The 23,345-nt window shown below is 35.2% G+C and overlaps 1 protein-coding gene across 4 annotated transcripts in view; it reads left to right on the forward strand.

The window, feature by feature from the left end:
* The window catches only part of LOC106875477 (translin-associated factor X-interacting protein 1), a 153,293-nt gene that overhangs the window by 10,173 nt on the left and 119,775 nt on the right, over positions 1-23,345 (forward strand). For all 4 annotated transcript variants that reach the window (XM_014923636.3, XM_089351163.1, XM_089351165.1 and 1 more), the window contains exons 4-5: positions 2,105-2,239; positions 12,498-12,567. In XM_014923636.3, the coding sequence (XP_014779122.1) occupies positions 2,105-2,239; positions 12,498-12,567 (205 nt within the window). The remainder of the gene's footprint in view (positions 1-2,104; positions 2,240-12,497; positions 12,568-23,345) is intronic.

Raw genomic sequence — 23,345 nt, forward strand, 5'->3', positions numbered from 1 at the left:
GGATTCTATATGGTAACTTCTATCATACCTTCAGTTTGTGCTGAGAAATCCTACAAGATCATAATCATTCATTTTAGTAACAGATTCTGCCTGTCACTGATATGACTTTCCACCCACTTTGACTTCAGGTTTCCTTTCATAGTTCACATGTTTTCTTTCTTTATTGTATGTCTTCTTGTTCTCTCTACCCACTATCATCATATCTATTTTGGTAGACATCCAACATTAATTATCTTGTTCAACTTTCTATCTATTTCCATTTTTATAGGGTATGTTTTAATTACTTCTTCTTGTACAGCTTGGATCACAGTCTTTGTTACTTTCTTTAATCATCTGTCTTTCAGCAAAACCCATTGTTTTTCTCCTATGATATATTGTATTTGCATAACACTCAGATCATATGACATTCCCTCCCACCCTGCCTCCCAACTTCCTTGTAAATTTTTCTTGCTGGGACTATAGTAAGTGGATTTGGTTGACAGAAGCTGAAAAGAAGCCTGTTGTATTCATACACACACATGTAACTTAATGTGCACATTATATATAACTTTAAGCACATCTATATACATGTGTGTGTGTATGTGTGTGTAACATCATCATCATTTAACATTAATGTTCCATGCTGGCATGGGTTATATATATACATACACACATATATGCTATATACTATATACATATTATATTATATCTACTACATATTGGGCAAATTCTGTCTGTGGAATTGTTAGCTACATCGCTTTATCGATTTTGATGAAACTTGATATGTGAGTAGAATTCATGTCTGGAAACCTCATGGCATACTCAAATTGTTGAAAAAACATCGATAATAGGGCCCCTGGAATGGATCCTTATATATATCTAATATATTTCATTTTAGCAGCCTAGGGAAATAACCCATTCAATTTCCTAAATCATTTGGTATAAATCAAATTGAGTATGCTTATTTCTTAGTATTTGAATTGTTAGAGTTATTTTCGCAATTTATCCAGTCCAACCCTTAAAAAAGTAAATAGTATTTTCCTAAACAATAGAGCCACTTATTTTGGTTAGTGACTTATTCACAAATATACCAACACTGGTGCACAAAAGCCCTTTGAGAGTTATTTACTTTAAATTGTTATTATTTCATATCTGATTAGCCTGTTATTACATAACATGCTTCATGATTTTAGTATGCATACCTTACTGGTATTTCCTCCTAAGTTCTATATACTCTGGGAATGCATTAAAGCCCTTTTCGGGACTACTTTATTTGAATTCTTACTATTGGGTAACTAATTTCATGTTATTACATAACTGACTTCATAATTTGGGTATTCATAACTTATTAGGAATTCCTGAAAACAAGATCCTATGTAAGACAGTTTGCTGTTCTCTGTAAATGCAAAAAAAAACCCATTTTAAGGGCTACATATTTTGTATTGTTGTTATTGGATTAGCAAAACAATTATGGGAACGGAACCAGGGGATAAGCCTCACTTTCCCAGGAATTATCGGGTGTGCCAGCTAGTATATTTGTATATATATATATATATATATATATATATATATATATATATATATATATATACATACATATATATATATATATTCTTCTTTTCTTTTACTTGTTTCAATCATTTGCTTGTGGTCATGCTGGAGCACTGCCTTTTTAGTCAAAGAAATCAGCTTATTCTTTATAAGCATGGTACTTATTCTATCAGTCTCTTCCACCGGACTGGTAAGTTACAGGTACGTAAACGTACCAACATCAGTTGTCAAGTGATAGGGGTAGGGGACAAACACACACACAAATACACATATATATTTATATACAATGGGCTTCTTTCAGTTTCCGTCTACCAAATCCACTTTTTATATTTATATGACCTGAGCATAATATCACTGCTTGACAATCAGTGTTGTTTTGTTTACATTCCAGTAACTTAGCTGCTCAGCAAGACAGACTGACAATAAATACAAGGCTTTAAGACAAAATGAGTACTGGTGTCTATTCATCAAGCTAAAACCCTACAAGGTTTTAGCTTAATACTACAACCTAACAACTAAAACAAATAAAAGAATTAAAGAATATTAACTTCAGTTTTTATCTTTCTGTTTACAGATTCACCAGAGAGTCTTTGACTATTTGATTGAGAAATTTGTAACATATAAACCATTGCTGTTGCGTATAAAAAATCAATATGAAGTGGCTTTTGATAAATTAATAGCGGAAATTGAATACCTGAAGCCACTCAAAGTAAGTGAATGGTTTTATAAAACACTAAATCTTATCTTGGTAGAGTCGCAAAGCTTAACAATTTAGTATTAAAACCAGCCATAACCAGCTCAAATATTCCACCTGTTTTATGTTTAAACTGGCCAGATCCAGCCTTTCACTCCTACCTTACAATGTCATTCTAAAAATGTACCATCACATCATCAAAATACTGAAGCTACGCGATAATGCCTGATTAATTCAAAACATTGTGGCATTGTTGTCTGGTAAGCAGTTTACTTCCCAATCACATGGTTACAGGTTCAGTCCCACTGCATGATATCTTGAGCAAGTGTCTTCTACTATAGCTCCTGGCCAACCAAGGCCTTGTGAATGGATTTGGTAGACGGAAACTGATGTATATATGTATATCTGTGTGTGTGTGTGTGTCTTTGCATATGTGCAAGTTATGTTCAAGAACATAACATACCACCCAGTTCAGGAATTTAACCCATGGCCTTATGATTGTAGGTTCAACACCCTTACCACTGGGGCATGCTACTTTTTATAGTGGTGTACAGTGACATATAAACTCACTTAAGCATAAATAAAGTAGCAACTAGGTAAATACTGTCTCAAGTCCTATGACCTCTTTCTCTGGCATACTGAGCTCATGTTCTTGTCAAGCAGGACACAAGTCCATCAGAGGGTTGGTCGTTTACATCTGAGTGAACTGGAGCAACATAAAAACAAAGTGTTTTGCTCAAAAGCACAACACACCACTGGGTCTGAGATTTGAAACCATGATCAAAAGAACATGTATGCAACACCCTAACCACTAGGCCATGTGCCAAGTACTGGGGTCTATTTTTCTCTGTTTCTCTCAATTTCACTCTCTCAGAATTGGCTATGCTTCACTGAGAGACATTGAAGGCCTATCCCAATGTCCTTTGACTTCTAGAAGGAAAAGTTGGTGAGCAACAGATGCTTAATAAGATGTTCTCATGTAACATGTTACAGAAACTCTTCAGTAAAGCTCTGTCTTATAGTGATATAATGTGGTACTCAAATATTTTAAAATGTATTTCATTGTCACCTTAAGATTGTCAGCTTTGGTGAGAAAGGATAAGTGAAGAAATTATGGTAGAAGAGAGAATTTGCTGCTTCTTCATTAATGAGATATAACTTTCATTATTAGTCATTGTATATAGGCTTATGTCAAATTTGCCTGCCTGCATCTCATTTCTAGGAGGCAAATTAGAAGCTACTGTTTCTTTAGATAGGATTCACATGTGCTTTCTGCTAACGTATGTTCTGAATTCCTGTGGCTGTTTGATTATAGAAATGCTCATCTCAACATTAATGATTGTTTTATTGTCCGTATATTCATTTCCTCCATCTAGGAGTCTTCCACTATCACACCTTAATTCACTGTAAAGAACAGAAGACTAATGTTGTCCTACAATTATGATAATTTGGCTCACACTATATATTACAATTACTTCCCTAAATTGCCAAAAGTTATAAATTCAATCCTATTATTACGTTTGCTAATAAACCAGCCAAATTTGTTTCAAAGCCTTGAGTGTTTTTCTGTTAAATAAGAGACAAGGCTAATCTCAGAATTTTGCTAAATTTTAATTTGACATTTTCCAGTAACTCACAAAATAATTATTTTCTCATTAATTCCTGTATCTTAAAGGCAAGGAGATAAAAAGTCATTTATTGATTGAGGAATATAAATTATTTATTCCTTGTTTCTCACATACAAAAAAATTCCATTGCACTCATAATTACTGACTTTAAAATATATATAATCCTCACAGGACAATTATATCACTAATCAAATTTTAAATAATATTTCTGAGTGGTATAGGTACATGGTTTCTAGATCAATGATGAGGGCTTAAATCATGTCACATGGATTGAATTGTGATCTTAAATTATCTGACTGTTATTATCTCAGTCACCCAAACTGAAAGAGATTTGTTTCTGTATAATTGTTAATTAGTTTTAATTTTTAAAAGTTTTTCTGTCTTTTGAATAAAAGACAGAAAAGCAAGAAACAAAAGAATATTGATTTCAAATTTTGGCACAAGAACAGGAATTTCAGGGGTTGGAGTTAATCGGTTATATCAACCCCAGTCTTCTGCTGGTACTTATTTTATCGACCCCCAAAAGGATGAAGGGTAAAATCAACCACAACAGAATTTGAACTCAGGACATAAGGATGGACAAAATGCTGCAAAGTATTTTGCCTGACATGCTAACAATTCTGCCAATTTGCTGCCTTGAAGCATAAGAATATTATTTGTGGTGAAAGGTACCATTTACAATTGACCCTTGATTTATATGGCCCTTGTTTTGTAAAGATTCACTTTAGTGTGATTCTGGTTTTGATCAAATTTTATTATATTTTTTTTTGTGAAAAGAACCCTTCGGAAGAGACCCAGGAAGACATGGGACGAGGTGGTGAAGCATGAGTTTTGAAAGTTGGGTCTCACAAGGAAAATGATAAGTGATTGAGACCTTTGGTGATTTGCTGTGCTTGAGAAGACTTGTTGAGCCAAGTGAAATCATAGTTAGGGTTAGGGTTAAGGTTAGTTGTGGCCAGTGCTAGTAACATGTAAAAGGCACCTGTGCTGGTGACACATAAAAGGCTCCCACTACTGGTTGGCATTAGGAAGGCACCCACTAGTGGTTGGCATTAGGAAAGGTGTCCAACTCAAGAAACCAAGCCAAATAAGACTGGAACCTGGTACAGCTCTCTGGTTTACAAGCCCCAGTCAAACCATCTAACCCATGCCAGCATGGAAAGCAGACACTAAATGATGATGATGATGATGATGATGATGATGATGCCACTGCTGTCAGCACCAATGAAGACAAAGGACTACTACTACTATTGCTGCTGCTGCTGCTTCCACTACTGATGCTGCTGCTTCTACTACTACTACTGCTACTGCTGCTGCTACTACTACTACTACTACTACTACTACTACTACTACTACTACTACTACTTCTTCTTCTTCTTTGTCGTTACCAATTTAGAGTTTCATTTTTACCTTCATTTCAATGCTTCAGTAATGGAAGTAGACCATGTTCAAGTCTAACACATAAGTTGGTCATCATATTTTTTTTTTGCATTTTAGTAAATATTTTAAAGATAGAATAGTATAATCCCAACTGTGAAAAATGTCAGTTTCTCTGGAAATATTAAATCAATTGCAAAATAAAAAGAGTTCAAGAGAAACTGAAAAACAGTTTAATATTATTACAGAAAGTCTTAGAACATTTAAATGAAATGAAGAAAAATATCAGAGTGTATATAATTACTAAATTTTCAATAACTTTAAAACATACATCAAACATAGTAGTATAATGGAAACAATGGAAAAAAACTCTATTATTTTGGATGGAAGGTAAAGCCCAATATTACAAGTTCTTTTGTGTGTGTGTCTGTGTGTATACATAAATTGGATCATCCTATTAATTATGTAATTTTTTTATACTTCTTTTATTTTTCAAAATTAAGATAAGCAAAGTTCTTTTTTAATCTAAAATATACTCTCCTTCATTTTCTACAATGCTCTTCCATCTATCTGGTAATCTTGCAAGGCTCCTCTTCGAAAATTCACTTGTGCGTGAGTAAAAATACTCCTCCACTACTGTTCTGACTTCGTCTACAGAATTCATAATTTTGAAGACTGCAGAATAAATGATATTAAGATGGGGCAATGTCTGGTGAATATGGTGGGTGGGCATCGTTTCCCATTGAAACTGCTCCAGCCTTTGGAATGTCATCCTCACTCTACATGGCCAAGCATTATCCTGATGGAAGAACACCTTTTGTCTTGAAACCAAAGCTGTTCACAGTAGAACTCCTTTGTTATCATTTGGTTTGGGTTTAAAAGTCCAAAGTGGACTAAATCTTTCATGTCCCACCAAACAGATAACAACACTATACATGGGTGAAGACCTTCTTTAGCTTGGGGTGCTGATATTTCTCCTTTTCTTACCCACTGTCTTTGGGCACACATTTACTCTCTGTGCATGATTAGACTCAGAAAGTATGTGAGGAACCCATTGATCTAAATTGCTGACTTTCCTGATGGCACACAGGTGTTGATGAATGGTTGAATGACCAAATCCAAGCTATTCTGCTAGTTCCTTAACAGTTACAGTAGGATTTTGTTCCACCAGGGTTTGCAGGACATCCCCATCAAGCTCTACAGATCTTCCAGGATGAGGCTCATCTACACTGTAGTTTCTGGCTCGGAATTTCTGGAACCACCATTGACACTGGCTTATGCATATTGTCTGATCCTCATATACTGCATTAATATTCCTCACACTTACCATTGTGTAATTTCTTTATCGAACTCACAAAGCAAAATATGCCGCATATGTTCCTGTGTCACTTCCATTATAGCTTTGAAAAAATAACTGTTAAAATCGAACTGCACTCTTCACAGTTTGTACTAAGAATAAGCACAAGGTAAAATTACTACCTGCTTTTATTGAAAGTTGATGCAGGCAGTTTATCCCATTCCCCTCTGAATTTTAGTTCATGCTATTTAAAAAACCACATTATTTATGGGATGATCCAGTATATATGATTTTGTGTGTGTATGTATGCATATATATATAATTTTGTGAGTGTGTATGTGTGTGTGTGTGTATATATATATATATATATATATATATATATATATATATATATATACATATATATGTGTGTGTGTGTATATATATATATATATGTGTGTGTGTTTGTGTGTGTATCATCATCGTCATCATCATCATTTAATGTTCATTGTCTATGCTGGCATGGGCTGGACGGTTTGACCAGGGCTGACAAGCTGGAAGGCTGCACCAGTCTGGTTTGGCATGGTTTCTACGACTGGATGCCCTTCCTAACACCAACCACTCCAGGAGTGTAATGGTTGTTTTTACATGCCACCAACACATTTGTGTAACACCAGTATCTGTTACCACTACGATTCTACTTGGCATGATGGGTTTTCTAAAGCATGGCATAATGACAAAGGTCTCAGCATATGTGTGTGTGTGTGTGTGTGTGTGTGTGTGTGTGTGTGTGTGTGTGTGTGTGTGTATATATATATATATATACATTGAGTTTGTTCAAAAGCTTCATAATGAGTTCTTTCATCTTGTCTTTGATGGCTTGGGGTAAAAATTGTATGAGGAATACCAAATGTCTTCATGCACTACCTGCCTGATAAGAAACTCATGCATGCCCATGTCCCTGACAATGTACCTCATTGACTTGGAGGGTTTGTTCTCAATCGTGGCCTGGATCTCACCAACAAATTCACTTCTTTTCTTATCAGAATCGTCAGAGTGAGTTTCCCAAGCTGCCATACTTTCATAATCACCATTAGACTCATGCAGCTTTTTCTGAATCCTCTATACAGTCCTCAGATTGACACCCAAACACTCTGAAATGTTCACATTGGTGCTTCTAGTGCAAATTCCAAGCAGTATGCCATGTCATTTCCAAATTTCTGACAGAGTGAATTGTGTTGTGGTGTTGTTCTTCTCATAGATGGTGCCCAACTGACCCTACTATATTGTGTAGTCAACAAAATCAAAAACAATCAATGCGCATGCGAGAAATTGAAACCAAAATGGTGACAATTTACCCATCGCATTCTGTATATTTGTATATATATATATATATATATAAATATATATATATATATATTTAAGTCGATATATGGATGCAATTAATTTGGTAGTTCTCATAAAAAAAAAGCTCAGTGTATCATTCTACAAAACATATGCAATATATAGTATGATACAAGAGAAAATGATAAGGAGTGTGTATAAAGTCATAAATGACAGAGAAATTGTATGATGAAATTTTATTTAACAATAAGAAAATTCTAATATCACAACAAATTGTTTCATAACTGAAAAACATGTAAATAATTTATATTATTATATTTAATAATAAATAAATAACTTACATGCTTGTATTAATGCAAAATACAAAAATCCTTCAAAATAATGCAGAAATTATGCTACATCCTCAGGTGAAAGAAAGTCTTTTTCAAATGGTAGATTTTAGAAGATTTTAGAAGACAATAAATAATAAAATTGATGTAAATTTAAAAGAGGATTTTCTAATAAATGGAAGGAAATTTTAGTTATATAAGTAAATAGTAACTAATAGATATTAGTAGTACAATAAAAGAAAAGAGATGTATTTATTACTAAAAATCTAGAAAATAAAAGATCATAAACATAGAAAAAACAATATAATGATAATAATAACAAACTAAAACTAAATAAAAGTATTTAGTGACAAAATTTATGAAGACTGTTAAATAAAGTTTCATCAAACTATTTGTCTGTCATGATTTTATATATGTATATATATATTTAATATACGTTGTTAAGTTAAATCCCAGCTGTTTCCTCTTGAAGCACATCTGCTTATTCCATTGTTACAATCAATATGTATCCATTATTACTGTTGTATGTAAATCAAAACACATTAAAATTGAAGAGTATGGAAATATTATTTGGAGAGTTGTTGAATAAACAAAACAGAAATATGGAAAATACCAAAAAATCTATTTTCCTATTTTGTTGACATATATATATATATATATATATATATATATATATATATATATATATATATATACATATATATGTATGTACATTTAAAAAAAATAACGTTGACCACTAACGTGGACAATTAATGTGCTAGAAATAGATCACATCTTGTGTCTATTAAGACCTAAATTGTTCTCAACATGAAATATAGCAGCATACCAAAACGTGAGCGGGCAAGACATTTAAATTCACCTAAAAAAGCATTCTTAAACAGGAACCGGTTTCGGATTTAATAAATCTTACCATTTGTCCATTCCTCTTCAGCCTGATTTGTAATGTAACCGCAATCATCAGAATCGTATACAGAGTTGCCCACCGCCATGGGTGCGCGTGCATATGGTTCTGCTAATTACAGCTTAATGGTAAAATTCAAAAGTCTTCGTTTTGGCGCGCTAATTCCAGGAATATATCTGCAGAAAATATTTACTGCGTCGTATATATTCAGTATGAGAACATGGGTAATGGGTAAAATATTATTATAAAATCTGGTAATAATCATATATTAATTAATATCGATTAATTATCAGGAGGCCAGCACATCTAAAGAATCAAAGAGATTCAGAATCTCAGGGGATTAAGGTACATTTTTAAAAAATAACGTTGACCACTAACGTGGACAATTAATTAATATATGATTATTACCAGATTATTACAAATTTACTTGGAAATGGACGAGTGGCGTTCAGTCAAATAATAATTTAAAGAATATATATATATATATATATATATATATATATATATATAAAAAGAATGAGATAAAGAGACCAATGGCATAAGTAAAATTATATTTTATGTAGATTGGAACCTGGTGTAGCCATCTGGTTTCACCAGTCCTCAGTCAAATCGTCCAACCCATGCTAGCATGGAAAGCGGACGTTAAACGACGACGATGATGATGATGATGATGTAGAATGTCTTAAAGCTGTTTCAGGAAAAATTCAAAGTATCTCTTCAAAGGGATACTTTGAATTTTCCCTGAAACAGCTGTAAGACATTCTACATAAAATATAATTTTACTTATGCCATTGGTCTCTTTATCTCATTCTTTTTTATATATACATACGCTAATACATGACCCATATTATATTCCCCATTCATGTTACAACCACATCTGGGGCGAAACTAGTCGGTATACAGCACTTACTCGGTAGTACCCATATCTTTAGGGTCTGGTTGACTCCATTACCCTTCATAACCTTTATATATATATATATATATATATATATATATATATATATATATATATATACTTACATATATATATATATATGCATATATGTGTACTATGGGTACAGGATATCACAAGCCGTAAACAACATGAAATACGAAAACAAATGAATTGAATACACAAACAAGAGAAACAAATGGAAAACAGGACAAATAACATAAAGAATAAACCTTCATCATTTGTCGGCTGTCCATCTGCTCCTCATTTCGAGCATTAAACAACAATATGGGTCTTTGAAGGCAGTTGCTCCCACAAAAGCCAAAATAAAATTTGGGATTTATGGAGGGTCAAATTTGGTAGCAAAAACAGGACTTCGACGACTCATATTGTTGTTCATTGCTTGGAATGAGGAGTAGATGGACAGCTGACAACTGGTCAAAGATCATTCTTTTAGTTATTTGTCCTGTTTTCCATTTGTTTCTCTTGTTGTTTGCATATTGAACTCATTTCTAATCGTATTTCATGTTGTTTATGGTTTGTGACGTCCTGTACCATATATATATATAGGAGAAGAAAATGGATATAATAACAATGGGAAACTCCAAATAGAATAACAAAGAAGGGAGAAGCAGAACTACCCTCACCTCTGCTACTTCCTTCTTTGATATCTATTTAATTACAGACATACCAGCGAAAACTACGAATTCCCCTTTGTTATTATATCCATTTTCTTGTCCTATATGACCTAAACTCCGGTTTACCTACCGAACCACCTGTTACCGCACAACCTTACAAAAGACTGTACCTACCCAGCTAATAGCCAGGAGCGACTCTGGATTTAATTATCCCTTAGAGGTATTAAACCCCTCTAATTGATACCTACACTATATGTATATGTGTATGTGTGTGGGTGTATATATATATGTATATGTATATATATATATGTATATATATATGTATGTATGTATATATATATGTATGTATATATATATATATATATATGCATATATATAGATATGTATATGTATATATATGCATATAGATATGTATATATATGCATATATATATATGTATATATGCATATATATATATGTATGTATATATGCATATATACATATGTATATATATATGCATATATATATATGTATGTATATATGCATATATATATATATATATGTATGTATATATGCATATATATATATATGTATGTATATATGCATATATGTATATATATGTATATATATGCATATGTATATATATGCATATATATATATATGCATATATATATATATATGTATATATATATATATATATATAAATATATATATATATATATATATATATATATATATTATTTATATTACTATCTGATTGAACACCATGCATCCATTTCCAAGTAAGTTTATCTTCATATTTTTGATGCAACTCTACTCTATACTGTTCTCTTCCCCTATCATTTTCTCTCTCATCCTTTCTCTAATTCCTTTTTTCTCCTCTTCACCATTTTCTGTCTGTCTCTCTCTCTCTCTCTCTCCCTCTTTTTCCTTTACTCCTTCTTGTTGCTTACACGTGACCATCGCCCACCTTTCTTTTCCTCATTTAATAATCTTTCTTTTCCTTTAGGGCTGTCGTAAAGACTGTACGTATCCTATATATCTCTCTCTTCTATCCTTTCTCTTGTCAAAAAAAATATTTCTCCAGCACTTGCTATTCTACCTTCATCTGGTCTAACGACCCTCCTTGTTTGTTTTCATTGGATTTCCTTTTATATCTCCACTGTTTTTGTTACCAACTTTGACCCTCCATAAATCCCAAATTCTATTTTGGCTTTTGTGGGAGCAACTGCCTTCGAAGACTCATATTGTCATAAAGTGCTCGAAATGAAGAGTAGATGGACAGCTGACAACTGATGAAGGATTGTTCTTTGTGTTACTTGTCCTGTTTTCCATTTGTTTCTCTCATTGGATAACAAGCACTACAGAAGTTAACATAGGAAAGTGAATAAATGTAATTTAAGATGATGGATGACAGACAAACGTGAAATAGATAAGAAACAAGCAGAATACAACCTCAAGGCCAAAAGAACACAAATGATGTGTATTGCTAAGAGGGCAATCCTAAAAGATTAGAAAAACAACAGAAAGCAAGACGTGTACCAGTGGAACACAGAGAATTTAGGACCGGTTATCTACGCAACTGGTATATACATGTAAATTATTAAAGTGGTCAATCGCAATTTAAAACCAAAAGGCAGAAGTATAGTCATCATTAAAGTGACTCAGGGTGCAAGTCAGCACCAGCATTGCTAGAAATAAGTGTCAAACAACTTTTAGCCATTGGCAAAGCACTATCAGTTGACTCACACACACACACACACATATATATATGTTGATCTACATAATTTCAGTTTGCATAGTGAGTCACAAAACTAATCCACCATAAAATCCAAGGAACAGTAGTAATTAATTTTCATTGCAATTTCAGGCTAAAATGATTCAAATAGCCAAAGAGTATGAAGACAAATTAGAAGATGCTATTACAACTGAAAAGCCAGGTATGTTAAATGTTATCATATTATATTTCATTTGAGTTTAATCACATATTTAAGTATTAACGTTTTATTTTTTAAATTTCATTCATTCAGTCATTGCACTGCAGCCATGTTAGCGTATCAACTTAAAGGGTTTTAGTTAAAAAATCAATCCCAGAACATTTTTATTTATTATTATTGAGTGAGAGAGCAAAGCCTGCCCTCAAAGTGATACTGGGGTACAAATATTCGAAGCCAGATAGACTCATCATGACTTCCTATCTGATAAGGATAAACCAGACACATGCACAACATTGTGACCCCATATCAAGATAAACAGCGCATGACCTTGCAGGTGGGGCCCAGTTAGAACTTTCTTCAGGTTGAGTAGCCCATCCCACTCAAAAAGTCCCTGCAGAAGGGTTGTTTAAGGATGTTGAAAATACAACTACTCTGAATGTCAGGTTGTCACCAACTATAATTGTTTACTGTTGTAGGTATATATGTCATCAGTTATAAACATTAGGTTTGGCTGCGTTTTGACAGGTTACAGGTTATGGTCAGTCATATAGATTTGAGTATAATTATATATACATATAATCATCATCATCATCATCATCGTTTAATGTCCGCTTTCCATGCTAGCATGAGTTGGACGATTTGACTGAGGACTGGTGCAACCGGATGGCTACACCAGGTTCCAATCTAATTTGGCAGAGTTTCTACAGCTGGATGCCCTTCCTATACATATAGTTAAAAGTCGTATGTCTTAATGACCTATTTGCGAGAAGGAGTTTTGAGGTGTATGCAGAATGCATATATGTAATATACACTCTTAGCCACATTCAGAATGTATGTTGAAGAAAACAGACATTTCACTAGCACAGTTATATGACAGCTTAAATAAGATAAGAAAGTGTGTTCGATAGCAAGATGAAAATATCTTACTCTTTTACTCTTTTATTGTTTCAGTCATTTGACTGTGGCCATGCTGGAACACCGCCTTTAGTCGAGCAAATCGACCCCAGGACTTATTCTTTGTAAGCCTAGTACTTATTCTATCGGTCTCTTTTGCCGAAGTGCTAGGTTACGGTGATGTAAACACATCAGCATCGGTTGTCAAGCGATATTGGGGGGACAGACTCACACACACACACACACACACACACACACACACACACATGCACATATATATATACATATATACGATAGGCTTTCAGTTTCCGTCTACCAAATCCACTCACAAGGCTTTGGTTGGCCTGAGTCTATAGTAGAAGACACTTGCCCATGGTGCCACGCAGTTGGACTGAACCCGGAACCATGTGGTTGGTAATCAAGCTACTTACCACACAGCCACTCCTATGCCTGTGGAAGTAAATTTAAGAAGTCATGTTTATTCTGAAAATGTTATTTAGTTTCATCATACTGGGTTGACTGTATTTTCTCATGTTGACAAAGCTTGAGTATATCTCCATAGGGGTGCATGCATATTAACCTTATTAACATACGATGAGAGTTTGTACACATTATACAAAAGGGAAGAATGGACTGAGTTTAACACCAGTTGTTTATTTACAGAAAGTAGTAAAACTATAAACAGTGAATTCATCACAACATAATCATGATGGAAAAATTGTAGTACATATTATATATTATATATGAAGTAAACATTTTATAAAAAGTATCTGTCACGAGAATGACAACAGGATAAATTTATTTAGTTAGTTCTTGAAAGTTCTTGAGAATAGCATGACATAAGGTCATGAAGAAGTAACAATGCAAAATAGCAATTCCAAATTGAGTGACAAGGGCCTGTGTGGCAACCAAGTGTCACTAAATAATTTCCCAAACATCCGGGTTTAAATAGCTGTTATATACCCAATTCTAGTTGCCTTTCTCCGTTAAAAAGAACATCTTCGTGGAGACTAGAATCGGTGTATGAACAGTAAAATTAACCAATAAAAAAAAGTGTAAGACATTTATAAACAAAAGACAGCTGACACAACTATTATGTCATGCTGCTGCTGCTAAAGTCTATAACCGCTACAAACAAAACACCCATTTCCAGAAGTGAATTATTCAAACCCCCAAGAATTCCTCCCCGACTATTTCTGCTCATGGTCAGAGATGCACATATCGTCAGCCAACAAGAGACATGCTCAACTGGATAAGGTCAAGCAACTGACATATATTATCTGGGCTTCTACACAGTTTCTGTCTACCAAATTCACTTGCAAAGGACTAGTTGAAGCTATAGTAAAGGACATTTGCCCAAGTTGCCATGCTGTGGTCCTGAACTCAAATCTACAAGATTTATTATTTCAGAGTGATATAATTTGTTATCCATTTGTTGCTGTCTTTTAACCCTAGGTATATCTGGATTGGATAAACTTAAAATCAAGTGTATTTCGGCTGTGACTCTCCTGTTTTTTTTATTGAACCAATATGACTCCAATTCTCCAATATGTCTATTCTTTTATGAGCTGCCATGGTGTGATTTATGGAAGATCCTACATTGCCTCAATGAGTTTGTCTTTCTATCAAATTTTACAAAGAAATGTTAAGTTGTTGTTGTGGCATCAGCCCCAGATCATCTTTGTGACTCAGATAATCAGCCAAGTTATGAGGTGCAATCCACAGGTCCGTCTTCTGGGTTCAGGAGTTCTGGGGTTTCAAGGAGTGTGGAACCACCTCTTAGTCACTATTGTTTCCTAATTTACTCTGACCTTGAGTAGTAGCACCTTTCAGGTTCCCAGCTATGAGTTAAGTAGTGTGTAAATAGAGGTCAGCTGTAAATATAGGAATAAACAGCCCCAGAACAAGTCACAGGTGACCCTTTGGCAAGACTTAACACCTGGTAACAACCAGACAAGTGTCCCATTGGAAACCATGGGATACAATATGATGGATGTGAACTATTTTGGCTGATAAACTTATTCAGTCATTGGTGAATATCATAAGATGGTAAGCAGATGAACAGTCAACAAACTGTCAGTGGCCAGGATCAGCCAGTTTAATTAGTGGTTACTGTTACTATCTGTAGTCACAGAATGCGCAGATGAGATATTCAGCTATTGAAAGACCAGTATGACTTATTTGTCTGGGAAAGTCACCCGATCAGATGATGAAGATGGGCCATACTCTCCACACTGCGCACTCTGAAATGATGTGAATAATAGTAAGGTGTTCAGTCTGTACATATGGCATACTGCCTTCATATCTAATCTGTTTCCTTACATTCTAATGGTGAACACAGGAGTTGTGGGTGAAGCAGACCCATTTTGAGTGAAAGAGCTGCTGATCTTCTGTAGCTTTTGCTAGTAATATGTATTTCAGCACAATGTATAAGAGTTAATCAGATTTTCTTCAGAAGCTGCACACTCATCTTTATCTCTCTAATAATACGAAATATAGTTTTTAGCTGTATTTGTAATCACTATAAATAAGTCTTCTGTAAATTAGCAATTCTGATTTACATAAATAGTTTTTGACTAGCAGTTAGACACTATTTATACAAATCAGAGTTGCTGATTTATCGAAGACCATATCTGTTGTAACTATATATATAAGTGTTAGCTGTATTTCTCTGTGGACAAGACTAATTTGAAAGTATACTGTCCAGTACAATATTTCCATTATCTAAAATATGCTACTTAGTGCATTAATAATTAATGAACATCATTATTGTTATCACCACCACCAACATCATAATGATAATAATGCCAATAATAATGATACAAATAATGGATTCAAAATTTTGCACAAGGGCAGCAGTTGTGAGTAAGAGGTATAAGTTTATACTACTAACCCTAGTATTGACTGCTACTTTACAAGGTGGTATCAAAAGATTCCTGGACTAGTGATGTTTAATAAAAAAATAACTTATTTACCTATGTTCTAACATCATCTTCAAAATAGTCACCTTATGCAGCAATACACCTACCACTTTTGGAGTCTAGCCTGGGAGTCATTTTCCATGAGTTGAGGAGCTTCTGCAATTTGCTCTGGATCTTGACAATGATGTTAAAATGATGACCTTTGAGCTGCATTTCATCTTGTAGAAGAGATGGAAGTCTGCAAGGTGCTAAATCTGGTGAATAAGCCAATCCAGAAGCAATACCATGTTTTTGGCGAGAAACTCATGAGTGAGGAGAGTTTGGTGAAGAATCCAGTTCTTCATGCTCCACTGATCCGATCGCTTTCACCAAATGTCCGCCATCAAATGCTTCAAAACATCAAAGTAGAACTCTCAATTGGTGGTGTGGCCCTGGGAGACTAATTCTCCATGCACAATACCACATTTTCAAGGATGATGCTCATGGCAGGTCCTCCAGATCACTCATCATCTTCCAGGGATATTTTTCTGCTTTTGCAGCACCTGCGTCACTTGAATCATTGTGTACGACCCATTGCCTCATTGCCGTAAGCTTACCGAAGCATGCTCAATGTCTCTGTAGCAGACTTGCCAAGTTTAACTCAAAATTTCACATTGGCTCTTTGTTCTAACTTCCTGTCCATGACAAAATCGCAGACCACAGCATACACATGATCGCAAATTTCACAACTTACGAAGTAAAAACAGTGATGTCATTCAGCATACTGCCTCATGAAGGTGACTGCTAGCACTGTCTGTGCATGCAATTGTGTGTTGCCATCTGTTGGTGTGCTACAGAACCATTCCACTTTGTATTTTATCAATCCTGAAAGCATGAAAGGCAAAGTCAACCTCAGTAGAATTTGAACTCAAAAGTACCATTTACCATTTTGTCTGATATGCTAATAATTCTGCCAGCTCACTACCTTAACTCTTTAGCATTAAAATTTTTCTGTCAGATGTAATGCTTATTTATTTACACTACTTGGAATTCATCATGCATTATCTTGTATTTTTGAGATTTCAATTGAAGAGTAGGTGTAAGAGGTTGGATCTGGCTAGTTTTAACATAAAAATAGGCTGAATATTTTGGCCTGATATGGCTGGTTTAAATGCTAAAGGGTTAATTAATAATAATTTTTTACTGATTTTGGTACAAAGTCAGTAATTTTAAGGAGAAAGGGGAAGTCAGTTACATCAACACCAGTTCTTCACTGGTACTTATTTTAACAAACTTAAAAGGATAATAAGCAAACTTAGCCTCAGGGAAATTTGTACTCAGACCATAAAGAATTGAAAGAAACGCCACTAAGCATTTTGTCTAACACACTAACAATTCTGTCTGCTCACCATCATAATAATGGTTTGAAATGGTTTCAAATTTTGGCTCATAGCCAGCAGTTTGTGGGAGGATTCTAGTCAATTACATTGACCCTAGGGTTCAACTAGTACTTATTTAATCAACCCTAAAAGGATGAAAGGCAAAATCGACCATGACAGAATTTGAACTCAGAACATAAAGACAAACAAAATGATGCCAAAATTTTTGTCTGGTGTGCTAACCATCTTTCGCAGCTTAATAACAGTAATAATAATAAGGGTTTTAAATTTTGGCACAAGGCTAACAATTATAAGGAAGCAGACAAGTGAATTACATTGAACCCAGTGTTCAACTCATGCCTATTTTATCAATAATGATCAAAGGCAAAATCAATCTTGCTGAAATTTGAACTCAAAAGTGAAACTAGAAAAAATGCTGCTGAGCATTTTGTGTTGCATGGTAGCAATTGTGCCACCTCACTGCCTTAACAGCAACAATAAATAAAGTAACTATTTCCCAATGTAGAGGTATGTGACTTAGTGGTTAAGGTGTTGGATTGATGATCATAAGATTACGGTTTTGATTCTTGTACTGGGCATTGTGTTCTTGAGCAAAACACTTTATTTCACATTGCTCCAGTCTGCTCAGCTGGCAAAAATGAGTAATGCAGTAATGGATCAGCATCTTATCTTGTGGATAATATATATGCCATGGAAACTAGGAAACCAGCCCTATGAATCTAGATGACACAGGAAGGATCTTTATCCTTTTTTTCAGATTTCCCAATGCTATCAAAGTTTCAACAGGTCTGCACTACAATATATTTCTACTTTCTATTCTGCTCAGTACTTTATTATCATAATTAAAGTGACTAATTGACTAACTTGTTAGAGTTCTGAATAAAATGCCTTGCGATATTTCCTCCAACTCTCTTCACCCCTTTATCTTTTTGGGAGTTCAGTAATATGGTGTAACAGCCATCCATATCCTTAAACTGATGGAATTCTTAGAGCATCAGACAAGACGTTTTGTGGTGGTATTTATTCCACTTGTTTAAGTTCTAAGTTCTTGGGTGGTTGAGTTAATCCACTGCTCAGACTGATACCACCACCTGATCCTTGGGTATTAAACTTAATACACTGCCCAGATTAACACTCACACCTGGTTATTGGATGATAGATTTAATGTACTGCCTGGATTAACACCATCACCTAGTCGTTGTGTGTTAAACTTGATCCACTGCCCAGATTAACAGCACCATCTTGTCAGTGTTTGTTAAACTTAATCCACTTTTCAGATTAAGACCACCACCTGGTCCTTAGTGGAAAGAGCTAATCTATTGCCAAGATTAACACTATCATGGTCTATGGGTGGTGGGGGTTAATTCACCATCCAGTTTAATAACATCACCTACTTCTTAGGTTCTTTTCACAAAGTCCACTTTGTCACAGACTTTCAAGCTGGGTCTCAGATTTGAAGATTACATCTTCTCCTCCTGCTACCAACAATTTCAGGGGCCATGACAAACAACAAAAGCAAAAAATATTGTAGGTGATGTCCTCTACTCTCTGATTAAATACTTAAAAAAGTGTCACACAATATCTTGTAATCTAACTTAATAAGTTCTTAAAAGGCAAAATGGATGATGAAATTGGTGGAGACAGTAGAGATGATTTGGGCTTGATGTTGTATGTTTTATGGCATTTAATTTATAACACCACTGCACTGAGTTTCAAATTTCACTAGCTTACTGCATGGCCTCTCTGAATGGGGAACAATAGCAATCTACCAAGTGTTTGTCTTAGACCTGAGTAAAAAGGAAAAGAAAAAGAAATGACAGAGATTCTACATAGTCATTTGGACTATTAAAAATAGCAGCCAAAATGTCCCTCTAATCATACCCTGATATCTAAAAAGAGAAAACCTTCTGAGATGTAGGAAAAAATAAAGGCATGTTGGTCATGCTAGAATTGCCTTTTGAGGCAAGCTGGCAGAAACGTTAGCACACCGGGCAAAATGCTTAGTGGTATTTCATCTGCTGCTACGTTCTGGGTTCAAATTCCGTCGAGGTCAACTTTGCCTTTCATCCTTTCGGGGTCGATTAAATAAGTACCAGTTGTGCACTGGGGTTGATATAATCGACTTAATCCATTTGTCTGTCCTTGTTTGTCCCCTCTCTGTGTAGCCCCTTGTGGGCAGTAAAGAAATTAGAAATTAGAATTGTCTTTTGATTATAGTCTGCTTCAGTATCATTATTCCTGAAGTAAATAATAATAAGAAACCACCAACAAAGATACTTCAGGAGCAATCAAGTTTTATGAGACAAGGCAGTCTTCTCATAAGGTGAGAGAGCTGAAACAAAGTTTCTCAGCTTTCTAGAAATAGCAGGCAAATCATCCTCAAAAAAATAAAAGTTATCCTATCATCTTAAAACAACTACAAAGGCACATTAGACATTGTAGTATGATGTGCCTTTCATCTGTGGAGTCACACACATTTATGCAAAGGTGAGATGGCCATGGCTGAAATACCATTGATCATAGGGCTGCTTGATTGTGGTTCACTTGGAGGTAAACAATAATAACAATTAATTTTTAAAAATTAACCCTTGTTTCTGTTTTTATTAATTTATTTTTCTAAATTTTAAATTCTGGACAAGTTTACTGGGTGACAGATATTACTAAAGTAAAAGAAGAAGAATATGAAGTACTACAATCGCAGTTCACCTATTGTGGTTTATTATTTAAGCTTACGTCGATTCCTCTGAGGTGTGTCTGTGTGGTAAGTAGCTTACTTACCAACCACATGGTTCCAGATTGAGTCCCACTGCGTGGCACCTTGGGCAAGTGTCTTCTACTATAGCCTCGGGCCGACCAAAGCCTTGTGAGTGGATTTGGTAGACAGAAACTGAAAGAAGCCCGTCGTATATATGTACATATATATATGTATGTGTGTTTGTGTGTCTGTATTTATTCCCCCACCATCGCTTGACAACCAATGGTGGTGTGTTTACGTCCCCGTAACTTAGTGGTTCAGCAAAAGAGACCGATAGAATAAGTACTAGGCTTCCAAAGAATAAGTCCTGGGGTCGATTTGCTCGACTAAAGGCGGTGCTCCAGCATGGCCGCAGTCGGATGACTGAAACAAGTGAAAGTAAAAGAGTAAAGAGTAATAAAAAAACATGCAGTGCAGTACTGTTTCTACTTCGCAAATTTTCACGTATTGCGGGGGGTTTGGGAATGTAGCACCCACGATAGTAGGAGGATTGCTGTACTGTATTTTGCCAAAGACGTTAGTTCTCTAATTCTGCTGTACCAGATATTAACAGACTTAGTTATGTTAAATTTGTAAATAGTGTGTTAAACGCTATAACTCAACTAGAATTCAAAATTTTATCACTTTGGCTGAGAGCTCAACACCACCATCTCTTTAGCACAGATATTGCTTAAAAGAACCTGTATTATAAGTGGGTGTGTCAAAGTGAAACCACTTCATAAATTGTATTACAGAGCAGAATAGTTGAGATTATTGGAAGAGAGCTTCACTGTTGTGAATTCCAGATTAAATGCATTTCATCTTATTTTATTATAAGCATGATTGATTGTTAATTTCTCTTTGTTGTTACCACCTCTTGATGTCTGATTAGGTGATTGATGTGTTAGAAAATAAATTGGCTTTGTTGTTGGTGCAGCTCATATGAAACTGTATCCATAGTTTTAGTGTAGAAGCATTGAGGTCTGTAATAAGATCAAGGATTGAATAACTATAACAAAAAAACTTAGTAATCCTATGTCCAGAAGCTTTTCTTTACATCATCAGATTCTCTCTTTCCCATCAACCACCTCCATGTCCTCATCCTCCTCCTTCTCCCTTTCAGGCTCCCCTCCTCTTCCTCCTCCCTCTCTCTCAGCTTCCTCCCCTTTCTCTCCCTCAACATCCTCATTCTTCTCTCCCTCTTCTCCTCCTCCCACTCAGCCGCCGCCTCCTCCTCGTCCTCCTTATCAGCCTCCTTATCTTCCTTTCTCCCCCACAACCTCCTTTTCTTCCTATTTCTCTGTCTCCTCCCTATTCCCCTCCTTTTCTGAGCTTACATGTATCAGGTGGTGTTTATTGAAGCAGGTTTTCTAGAGTCAGATACCCTTTCTGCAGCCAAACCTCACTTGTTTCCAAGCAAGGTAAATACGTCTCCATGGCCAGACATATTTTTGCAGAATATTGGAAATGAATGACACTGCTTGTATGACAGTGATACTCATTTACTACTATTATGCAATGTCAAGGCAGGCAGACACACAAATACACACACACTTATATACACACATATATTGAACAATCTGCCTCACTAAACTTTGTCCAACCCATGCAAGCACAGAAAAGTGACATTAAAATGACGATGACAATGATTATGATGATATATATATATATATATATATATATATATATATATATATATATATATATTTGTCCCTCCCACCATCGCTTGACAACCGATGGTGGTGTGTTTATGTCCCTGTAACTTAGCGGTTCGGCAAAAGAGCCCAATAGAATAGGTACTAGGCTTCCAAAGAATAAGTCCTGGGGTCGATTTGCTTGACTAAGAGGCGGTGCTCCAGCATGGCCACAGTCAAATGACTGAAACAAGTAAAAGAGTAAAGAGAGAGTAAGAGTATACACACACACACACACACACACACACACACACACACACACACATTCAACAGGCTTCTTTTAGTTTTTGTCTACCAAATCCACTCGCATGGCTTTGGTTGGCCTGACGCTACAGTAGAAGATGCTTGCCCAAGGTACCATGTAGTGGGATTGTGCCCAAAACCATATGGTTGGGAAACAAACTTTTCAAGCACACAGCCATACCTGCACCTGTTACTCATAAAGTTTAGCTCATTCCCATATGCGAATAAAGCACTTTTCCCTTAAACAGTACCTTAGTGCCTGTTTATGACTACACACTTTGGGCCATTGAGTGTTAATTACCATTACAGTTATGTAGTACAGTGTTTGCAACAGAATACAAACCTGGTTTTTTCCCTTAGTATTGAAGTCATTTCTAACATGTTTAGATATATTAATTTGACTGATGTTTTCTGAATCTAAAGATGCTGGTACAACAGAAATTATCGTCAGTATCGTATGGTGTAATTACTAATTAATGATGTGATTTTCTCCATTCTTATTCTTGTTGTTTTATACACTGAATTTCTTGAACTCAAAATTATGTGGTTGGAATGTGAATTTCTTAACTACACAGGCATACCAATAACTATTGTATCCATACACTTTTTCTACTAGTTCCTGCTTGAGGGTTGTTACCATACTTGACCACCACCAATTCTTTTTACTCTCCTCAGTGTTGATCCAGCTTAACACTTTGGCACTTAAACTACCTGTATCCGGCCTAAATAGTCTACCTGTTCTCTGTTCAAACCAGCTACATCTGACCTCTCTCACCTACTCTCTTTACTCTTTATTCGTTTCAGTCATTTGACTGTGGCCATGCTGGAGCATCGCCTTTAGTTGAGCAAATCAACCCCAAGACTTATTCTTTGTAAGCCTAGTACTTATTCTGTCGGTCTCTTCTGCTGAACCGCT

The sequence above is a fragment of the Octopus bimaculoides genome, chromosome 4 (genome assembly GCF_046866305.1).
Source record: "Octopus bimaculoides isolate indiv1 chromosome 4, ASM4686630v1, whole genome shotgun sequence".
NCBI lineage: Eukaryota > Metazoa > Mollusca > Cephalopoda > Octopoda > Octopodidae > Octopus > Octopus bimaculoides.